Source organism: Ictalurus furcatus, chromosome 2 (genome assembly GCF_023375685.1).
Source record: "Ictalurus furcatus strain D&B chromosome 2, Billie_1.0, whole genome shotgun sequence".
NCBI classification, from domain to species: domain Eukaryota; kingdom Metazoa; phylum Chordata; class Actinopteri; order Siluriformes; family Ictaluridae; genus Ictalurus; species Ictalurus furcatus.
In genome coordinates, this window is record NC_071256.1 from 24,695,466 (window position 1) to 24,706,093 (window position 10,628).

General features: G+C 39.8%; 1 protein-coding gene across 2 annotated transcripts; it reads right to left on the reverse strand.

Moving 5' to 3' along the window:
- ankrd40 (ankyrin repeat domain 40) lies at positions 1-8,568 on the reverse strand. Of its 2 annotated transcripts, XM_053610358.1 has the most exons (5): positions 8,029-8,563; positions 5,442-5,590; positions 4,439-4,996; positions 4,137-4,318; positions 1-2,019 (listed from the first exon to the last, which is right to left on the reverse strand). In XM_053610358.1, exons 1-5 carry the CDS (start codon positions 8,160-8,162, stop codon positions 1,876-1,878), a joined length of 1,167 nt encoding a protein of 388 aa, XP_053466333.1. In that variant the 5' UTR covers positions 8,163-8,563; the 3' UTR covers positions 1-1,875. The 2 variants fall into 2 exon arrangements, with proteins under 2 accessions (XP_053466333.1, XP_053466323.1); XM_053610348.1 differs by lacking the exon at positions 1-2,019 and having other exon boundaries at positions 2,043-4,318; positions 8,029-8,568.
- Between the last annotated feature and the right edge of the window lie 2,060 nt (positions 8,569-10,628).

Below are 10,628 nucleotides of genomic sequence, written 5' to 3' on the forward strand. Positions count from 1 at the left end.
TGCATAGGTTCAGTCAAACTGTATTCATCATCCCGAACATGACCAGTTAGTACACTGAGTTTTCCACAGAGAATTTTGATGCCTTACATGAGTCAGAAATGTTGCAGCTTTCTCAACCTTGTGAATGGACAGCATTTTTATGAGCATACAGAACATAACTGATACATAGACAGACAGACATACAGACAGACAGACAGACAGACAGACAAGCAGGCAGGCAGGCAGACAAATGCTTGGCTCCATTTCAGCTGTAGTGTGCTCTGGATCCTCCTTTCTAGTCAAATTTATAAATTAATATATTTAAACAATCAGTACAGAACAATACAATGTGTAGAGGGACTAAAGTTAAAGGTGAACAGTTTCTGCATTTTATATTAGAACACACTTTCATATTAGGACATTGTTAGACACCCTTTTAAAACAAAAGACAAAAGAGTTTTCAATTAGTGTGAATAAAAGAAGAAGAAAAAATAAATCAGAAGCTATGCCTACTTTTGAATTTCCTACTTTCATACTTCCTGATCATCTACAAAAACAAAAGTTGTCAAAACAACAACTCAAAGAAATGAAGCACATCCCCTGGTCTACATGTGCACTGTGTCTTTTGGCATATATACAAATTTTATTTAAACAAAAATTATAAAGAAGTATTGCACGTTTTATCTCAGGAACTGGGACCGCAATACAGACCGTTATTGAATAACTTAACGGCACTGCTCCTAAATGAATCCTGCTTCCTAAGTATAAAACATGTGCAGCAATTAGGTCCAGAGAACAATATCCATTATAGTAACTTTATCCCTCAAATTATAACTATTAAACCTAAAGTGTTCATGGAAGCTCACAGTCATTAAACCCTGTTCTTGAATCTTTCGTTCCTTTAAAAATGAAGATTTAAATAAAATAACGGCAATCGTTGCTACATTGTTCAGTGCAGAATGAAAATTGATTATTAGGCCTTGATACAAGATCATGAGGATAGATAGTTTTGCAGTGACTGAAGGAGCAGCAATAATCACCAAAACACACCATTGATATATTCAAAAATCAATGAAATTAGAAAAAGCCCCATGCATTTTTAAAAGTACCTCCTACTTGCCATTTTGTTCAAGTGCACTGGGGATTATCTGGCAAACACACATACACAGAACATGAAAAACACCCCTCCGTTTTAGTTTCTGAAGCTGCTGTATTTTAGTACATCAAACTACAATGGGTTTCCCAAGTGGAACTAAAAAAAAGCTAACACACTTTAAAGAGGATGTTAGCAATCAAGCAAATTTGCTGTGTGCTTTGCCAGTGCAAATTAAAATAGCCTGTATTGGGAAAGGAGTGCATATATGTTGACCATAACTGACAATAAGAAGTGCTGGTACCGGTCACAACTGTCCCTGTGAGCTGTGCTCAAAACCACACAGTGGCCTCATAGCAAACACAGCGGCGAGGCAGATCTGAAAACTTCACATAGGCCAGCAGCATGAGAGGTGACAGATTTGGATACACGACCCAAAGGCGAGTGAGAAAATTTTGTATACTGAAAAACAGTGGCTCCTAAAACATGATGTCATGACCAGGAAAGACGTTTTAAACCCAAAGACGTGTGACAAAACGAATAAGGATTACAGTGGAGGAGGAGAAGGAGGAGGAAGAAGAGGATGAGGGCCTCACGGGCAAACTATAGGCTGGGGAGAAAAAGGCATATGGCTAACATTGTATACAGACTGAGGAGGAAAATGGAAGAATGGCATCTGATCTATAGAATGGCCAAAAAAACAAACAAAAAAACATAACATAGGTATGAATTAGGCATTTTGAACTACAGTCCCAGATGGGGCAGCGAGTCAGTCCACCTTGTGCTGGGTCTGGAGGCAGGAGCTAGTAGGTGAGCCTCGAGGCCTTCATGTTATAGCAGGGCCTGTCGTTCAGCGCTCCTGGGCCAGAGAACATAGACAAACTCTCTGCCTTCTCCAACACCACCTCCAGTTCCTGGAAGTCCTGAAGTCGAGCCACGTCTTTGTCCTGACTCATCAAGACAAGCATAATAATAATAATAATAATAATAATAATAATAATAATAATAATAACAACAACAACAACAACAACAACAACATCAAACAGCACTAATGTTTGGACTGTAAATTCCAACAATACCACATTAGAAGAGAAAATGAAAAGTGCTGCAGCCTGTATTAAACAACCTCTAAAATGTGCAGTGCTTTGCTGCATCCCAATTCATCGACTATCCGCCCTAAATAGTACCCGAGATTAGAATTAGTGTATCCCAAATCATAGTTTTTGAAATGAGTATCCCAAAGGTACCCGTATGGTCTACTATTTCCGGTAGGTTTTCCAAGTGCGGATCAGTGGACACTTTTTCAACAAATATTGCCCACAGCTCCTTGCACGGTGGAGGAGGAATTTTGTGACCGTTTGCTTCACTGAATTCAAGGACACATTTTAAAGAGGTGTAAATGAAATGTGGAAATATAAATCAAGGGAAAGGTGAATTCAGTTATATAGTATAAATTATATAATGTATAATGAATGAAGAATAGCTGAAACGCAATGAGGAATTTACATGACGCTCATGTAGATAATATTACTAGGCCAGCCTCCTTTCATCTCAGAAATATTGCTAAGATAATTAATATGATGTCACTACATGATGCAGAAATATTAGATCATGCTTTCGTCACCTCTAGACTAGATTATTGTAATGCCTTATTGTCTGGATGTTCCAGTAGGAACATAAACAAGCTCCAGTTAGTCTAGAAGGCAGCTGCTAGATTCCTTACTAGAACCAGAAGATATGAGCACATCACCCCGATCTCATCAACACTGCATTGGCTCCCAGTGAAATCTTGCATTGATTATAAAATACTATTATTAATCTATAAAGTATTCAACTAGTTTCGCGCCACAGTATATAAGCGAACTTTTGGTCTTTTATGATCCGCCACGCCTACTTAGATCAAAAGGTGCAGGCTATTAGTTGGTATCTCAAATAACGAAGGCTACAGCAGGGGGAGGAGTTTTCTCTTACAACGCCCCACAGTTATAGAACAGCCTTCCAGTTAGTGTTCAGGACTCAGACACAGTCTCAGTGTTTAAGTCCAGGCTGAAAACATATTTGTTTACTCAAGCCTACCATGAATAGACTTTCTTTTACGCAAAGCACAGTCTTACCTAACAATCTCTCCCTCTCTCCTTCTGTCAAGCCACACATGATTTTATGGAGATACTAGTGATCCTGGCCCTTTCTTCTCTCAGGACCTGCCTGATCTGTTCGGATGCCCTATCTCTGGATGGAGCTCTCATCAACTCGAATTCCCACATGGACATTCTCTCTGTGGTTGCTGGGACTACGGTTGCTACTATGGCCCTGGGACTGCAATTACCACATGCAGTTTTGTACTCAGGTCTCCTTTGAACAGTGGATTAGTTCAACAAAAAGACTTTATATAAAAAACATTATTAACTTTCCTTTACTTTTACACTATCCGTTGTTACCCAGATGAGGATGGGTTCCCTTCTGAGTCTGGTTCCTCTGAAGGTTTCTTCCTCATATCATCTTAGGGAGTTTTTCCTTGCCACATTGCTCAATTGGGATTAATCCACACACTTAAAATCTGTATCCTGTGTTTATATATTTCTGTAAAGCTGCTTTGAGACAATGACCACTGTAAAAAGCGTTATACAAATAAAATTGAATTGAATTTGTTTACAATGACAGTGTGCGTAACTAGGCAACAACGTTCTCTTCCTTTTCATGACGTGTTAGTACGTCCCAGTACTTGCATACTCTTACTACACACTCAAATGTATGTGGTCACAAAAAGAGTACATACTTGTAGTGCATAGTATAAGTAGGCGAATTGAGACTCAGCACTTCTCCCTTTGTTTCTTTTGTATAATCAGTTAATTCATTCACTAATCATTGCCAAAGCAGAAGTAAATGTCAAGCAGTGAGATCCTGTTCAGTCAAATCGTAATCTGACAAAAGCAGCAGATATATTAAAACATGGAATTGGGATCACACAATCAACTACACATTCAGACATGTAAACAGAAGCCGTTAATGCAAGCAACTGGGTTTTAAAAGCCTTAAAAGAAGTTAAAAAGGAAAGCGCACGCACCTTTCTGAGCATAGTGTTAGGGAGCTTGCGTATTTTCTCCACATGCTCAGCGCTAATGTCCAGCTCACGGCAGCAGACCCGCAGCAATGCACGGTACGTCAGCTCCTGTCTATCCAGCTCCACCTCGATGAAATCATTTTCTCTGGCATGTGGGTTCTGGATTCGCACCTTCAGAACGAGCTCTGGGAGACAGAGAAAGAGAGGAAGAGCAAGAAAGAGAAAGAAGAAAAAAAAATTGTTTCAAGACACTATGCCACAACAGCTACTGAGCTACCGGATTTGCACATCTCTGTGCTACATACCCCGCACGTTTACAGGGAAGGTGCTGGTGAAGAAGAAGGGCTGGAAGGCAGGCATAGAGCCCCCAGGCTGAGAGCCGTTCAGCTGATGGGTGAGAGACTGTTGCCGGGTAATGGTGGGATTAGAGCCTGCGCTTGCTGAAGGGAGCGGGGGACAAACAGGGCTGTTCTGGGCAATGCTGTGATTGTGAGTGTACTCATTATGGTTGCTGTGATGCACCTCCGGGGAGACCTCCATGGACAGGGTCCCATTAGTCACCTGGTTTTGCACAATGCTGCTCGACTCTACCATGGAGACGTAGGACAATGCCGGTTGGGTTTGGCTGTCCGAGTAGACACGCTGCTGCTGCTGCTGCTGCTGCTCCTTTATGGGGGATAATGTGGCCGGCTCGGAGACTACAGAATCCAAATGGTCACTGGTGCCATTTTGAGAAACGTGTCGTGCTATACTCAGATCGCTCTTATCCATCTTGCAATACAAGAAGGGCGGGTTAGATAGGTAGTTTGCAATAATCGGCAGCTCTGTTTGCTTTCCTTCAGGCTCATCCTCCTCTTCCTCCACTACAGGAAAAAATTAACACAGATATGCAGCTCCATTAAAAACGTGAACAGATTGTCTTAATAACACAAAATAGTTGGTTAGATAATACTATGCAAGCCTCGTTTCGCACATCTATGATTTAGGAAAGGAATATAAAATACGATTTTGTCAAACACAAGAGCTCCCTCTGTAACAGCAATCCTGCATCACTGGAATGGAATAACTAAATCAAGTAAAAACTTGCCTCTGAGCCATGTATTTATTGGAGTGGAATGCCTGTTGCATAACACCGACACGTGTTACGTGTCAACTCCAGCTATATGTAGTAATTTCGGCAAATTACAGACACGTGGTACGAGTGTCCAATATGAATAACCAGTCAAATCCCTTAAATATTACATTACTAAACCTCCTCATGTAAAACTATTCCAGCACAAATGTAGGCATTTAGATTTGACAACATACCTCCAAGCAGTCTTCTGATCTCGGGTTTGGAGGTCAACTGAACCGCTAACTCATCTTTTGCAGTGAGAATTTCTTTGTCAGCCCCAGAGTTCAGAAGATATGCCACTACGTGTTTTTGGTTTCTCTTGCATGCCCAGTGTAAACATGTCCTGGTTAGAAAAACATACAAAAGTTTACCACAAGTTTTGGCGCACTTTAAATTCAGCATGCGGCAGCAGATGTTTAAAGCACACCTATTATGGTTTTGAAAAGTTAAATGATCCGTCCTAATGGATTCATTCTAAACTCCTCATTTCATACTCTGCTCTGATTGGTCAGATGTTCCAGTCTGTTTTGATTGGTCTACCGTGATCAGCGAGCAGCCAATGAAGACCAGAGGACGGGCTTTTTGTTACAAACCTACGTAGGTTTGTGCAGGAAGTAAGTCTGGAATTACTAACGACTCATTTCAGCTGTTCAGAACCAGTTCAATAACTCCACTTGTGATGCACTTTGATTTTTTTAAACTTTGCAGACTTTTTACATTCACAAACAGCCACAGAACACACTACATGAAAGGTAACATTTGAAAAACCATAATAGGTGCACTTTAAGGTCCAGTGTTGTCAATCTAGAGATCTTGTTACTAGATTTAATGACATTATATACCCTTTCAGTGGCTTCATTTTAAATAAAAGAGCCTAGCGACAAAGAGCGACTTTTTGAGCAGATGTTAGCGACTGTCCTGCACTCGACATGGCTCTCCAGGTTGCACAACAGCTGTTGGTTACATGAACTGAGAGAGCAAGTTGGGTCAACTCACCATCAGTGTGTAAAATCTGACTAATCATACATCTCAATTCACCTACTTATACTATGCACTAAATGTATGCACTCTTTTTCTGAAGTAAAAGTACATACTTTTGAGGGTGTAGCAAAAAAGCTGAGTACAGAGACATACTAAGACGTCATGTAACAGAAGACAACGTTGATGCCTAGTTACGCACAGTCACTGTAAACACACTCATCGTTGAATTTCAGCTTTTCTTCATTAATTATTCCTTATACGATTTATACTATAGAATTTAATTTACCATTCCCTTGATTTATTTTTCCACATTTCATTTACACCTCTCTAAAATGCCTCCTTGAATTCAGAAAAGCAAACTGTCACAAAGCTCCTCCTCCTTCGTGCAAGGAGTTGTGGGCAATATTGGCTGAAAAAAGTGAACACGGATCCCCACTTTGAAAATCTACCGGAAATTGTAGACAATCCGGGTATCTTTGGGATACTAATTTCAATATAATACGATTTGGGACACACTAATTCTAATCTCGGACACTACTTAAGACGGATAGTAGGTGAATTGAGATGCAGGGTCGGTTGTGCTTGTGTGAGCTGACATTCCCAACACCCAATCCCTGATCACCATTATTTGACCTACATGTGCACCACGCCTTCATTTTAAACTCTCGTTTTGCCTACATTTACAAGTAAAAAACAAAACAAAACTAGTTATTCCTTCCAAAACCATTTCCTTCACATCTCTTTTCCACAACTACTCACTACTTCATTCTGCCTGCACCTCTTGAAGATAACTAATTTAGCGAGAAAACTTATTGGTATTCCCACACCTAATTTATCAGACTGTGTGATTTCATATACGCTCTGGAAGGCACATAAAATTTTAAATGATCCAGACCACCCACTTTATCAATATTTCAACTCCCTTCCTTCTGGCCACAGGTATAGACTACCCATGTGCAGAAAGACAAGCTATGGTACGAGTTTTGTTCCTATGGCTATACGAACATTAAACACATAGATAATCAGCCATTGTGATGCCATCTTATGCTCTGGCATTTGTTGTATGATCCTGATGTTTTCTTTTTATTCCCTTCTCCCCTCTATGCCTGTGATTGTTTATGATGGTTTATATGTATGGTGTTGTTTTGTTTATGTTTTTCTACGCACCCACGGTGGAAACATCTATGCTTGTTAGAAATGAGTATTTAGCAAACATGTAAATAAGTTTGACTAATTTGGAAATACATCAACACTTAATACTAAACACACACAGCTATTCTTTTTATATTCTGATGAAACTCTAATGCCACGTGAATTGTCCAGAAAATCTTCCTTATTTACATAACAAGTCTGATATGCAAATGATCACGAGGAAACTATGAATATGTAAATTAGTCTGTGACGTCATCTAGCGACTTTTTTTTCCTGGCTTGCATTAGCTACCAATTCTGGCAGCAGTGTTAAGATCTTTATCTGTAGTTATGGAAGCAAAATAAGTGTACTACAAGTACAAACAACTCGTCTACCCAATATATCACAACGTCAGTGGCAAAAAAAGCACTGTTTTGTTCCATAAATTAGCAAAGTATGAAGTGGAATCCAGGTTAAATGGATAAGCACAGAACCGGGTTAGTTAGCCGGTGAGCTAGCTTGCTAGTCCTAGAGTGTAGCTCGTATTGATTGTATTTCCAGCGCAACAAGCTTTAAGCTAACGGAAGGAGGTGGCAAATCTGTTTGTTGAATCGCATGAACAATATCAGCACACAAATTCCCCACATGGATGTTAACCACAGAACCTACCATCCATTGATTTCATTTTGGGAGTTGATGTTCACTCCGCTCTCGACTAGAGTCCGCACTTCGTCAAGGTCTCCAATAGCACTCGCCTCTCTCAAGCGCTCTTGCAGTTCTTTATCCAAAGACAACGTGGACATAATTCAAATCAGCACTTGAATTTCATACGTTAAAGTCCTTCTGTGCAGAAGGTGTTATTCCCAAACAGCAGCGAAACACGATGCTCGCCGTCATCCGATTACAGCGCGATGTTGTTGTTGTTGTTGTTGTTTACGGCTAGCAATAATGCTAAAAAAAATCCTAAATGTGTTCTATGAAATGCTTCAGACAGGCTAATCTCTAGACCGCAGTAAAGCAGTAACTAGATAAATTTACTTGTGACAGCTGAAGATTAAAACGTACTGCTTCGCCGACTAAAGAAGTCCTCTATCGGTAGTAAGCACTCGTTTCATTATGGGGGTCACTTTTAACTGTAACAACAGAGGACAAGACATTAGGTTCCTACATGGACAACGTTGTTTCCTTTTGCTTATAAAACGTTTAAGCTGATTTTTTTTTATTTACAGCTGGGGTGGAATAATAAGGAAAATGCACATGGTATTCAAACAAGCAAATATCACGCCTTACAATATTATTTATTTTTGAATAGTATTAATGACATGCAGCAACTGTGCTTGTAGAGATGTTCAAAATGCACGCGCCTAATTATTCACATCTGGAACAGGTGGAAATGGCATCTGAGACGTGTTGAGTAATTCATGGCATAATTATTTTATTTTGAAAGGATTTTTTTGTTTTGTTTTGTTTAAATTCTGCATATTTCAGGGGTGTATGCATCAAAGTGCCTATTAAGCTCATGGTTATTACATGAGAACACAGTCCAACCCTGGTCCTGGAATACCCCTGTAAAATGTCCTGTCCGTTTTAGTGTTTTCCCTGCTCTAACACACCCAGGTAATTAGCTCATTAGTTAGATCAGGTGTGTTGGGAGAAGAAGAAAAAAAAAACTCACTAAAATATGCAGGACCTGGCCCAGGACAAGAGAAGCCGTGTTTTAGAGAGGTGCATCCATGCTGGGTGTATGAACAAAACAAATTGTGGTGTAGCAGGTGGTTTTTACTTTCTTGTGGGTGGGAGCAGGCGGTCAGATATGAAGCTTGTAGGAGAAAAATGTAAAGTCCAATAACATGGGGTTGTATTGGGTCCTTGCGCATTCATTCATTCACTATTAATAACTTTATCACTATTTCCACAAAAACAGGAGGCTTTTCAGAGGCTCTGCTTACTCTGATTAGCAGCTCAAAAAATATGTGGATATAAAAGATACACAATTTATATTAATGTAACCTGTCAACAGTGATTTAAGAGTCTACAAACCCCTATTAAACTGGCAGGTTTTTGTGAAGTAAAAAAGAAAACCAAGATCGGATCTTTACTCACCTTTAATGTTATAGCAACCAACAAAATTCAAGTGAAAACCAATAGAAATGTTTTGTGCAGGGGGAAAAAATGTAGCACTCAGTCCTTTTGGGTAAGAGTCTATCAACTTAGCACCTCTTGATTTGGCAATCTTATTCCACTCTTCATTCAAAAATGCTCCAGATCTATTCAGTTGTGAGGGGAACTCCTGTGTACTGCCCTCTTCAAGTCATTCCACAGGTTTTGATCACAGGATCTGACTGGGCCATTCCAAAATCATCATCTTCTGAATCTACCCTTTGTTGACATGGATTTGCAAATTGTGTTGCTATCTTGTTGGAATGTGAAATTTCTCTTCATCTTCAGCTGTCTAACAGAGGCCTGAAGGTTTTCTGCCAAAATAGATTGGTATTTGGATCAGTCTATTGTTCCCTCTGTCTTGACTAGAGCCCCAATCCCAGCTGAAGATAAGCAGCCACATAGCATGATGCTACCACCACCATGCTTCACTATGGGTATGGTGTTCTTTGGGTGATAAGCTGTCTTTTCCACCAAGCATATGTTTCAGAACAGTGGTCACCAACCCTGTTCCTGGAGCTCTACCTTCTTGAAGATTTTATCTACAACCATAATCATGCCCACCTACCATCTATTCATCGTCTTAAGAAGTTCTTGATCAACTAAAACAGGTGTGTTAGATTTTGGTTGGAGCTGAAACCACCCTACCCAATAGCCCAGACATCTTGTCCTTCAATCAATTGTGGAGGGACGTCCTATTCTTGGTAATGTCACGGTGGTGCCCCATTTTACCCACGTGTTGTTGATGGCCTTAATGGTGTTCCATGGTACATCTAATGTTTTGGAAATTCTTTTGCACTGCTCTGCTGATTGACACCTTTCGATAGTGAGATCTCATACATGCTTTGTAAGCTCTTTGCCGTTAGGTGAAGCCAAAATGTCAAGAATATTCAACAGAAACAGCTGATCTTTGTTTGGGATCACTTCATTGATGACAGGTGTATGATAAATACTTTTGAACGAGTTTGAACCTGATTGATTCATTCTCAGCACAGCCACATGCCCCATTTTAAAAGGTTATGCACACTTATGCAATCATGTTATTGGAAGTCTTTTTCTTACTTTTTTTTAATGAATTAATTTATTTTCCCCTAAAATGTTTCTATTTG

What these genes read in the sequence shown, in the direction of transcription:
- ankrd40 (XM_053610348.1), bottom strand. Translation starts at nt 8,162, where the DNA reads ATGTCCACGTTGTCTTTGGATAAAGAACTGCAAGAGCGCTTGAGAGAG. An exon ending in GATCAGAAGACTGCTTGGAG is followed by an intron (nt 4,997 to 5,441) that starts GTATGTTGTCAA and finishes TTTTTCCTGTAG; the next exon opens with TGGAGGAAGAGGAGGATGAG. An exon ending in CTTCCCTGTAAACGTGCGGG is followed by an intron (nt 4,319 to 4,438) that starts GTATGTAGCACA and finishes TCTGTCTCCCAG; the next exon opens with AGCTCGTTCTGAAGGTGCGA.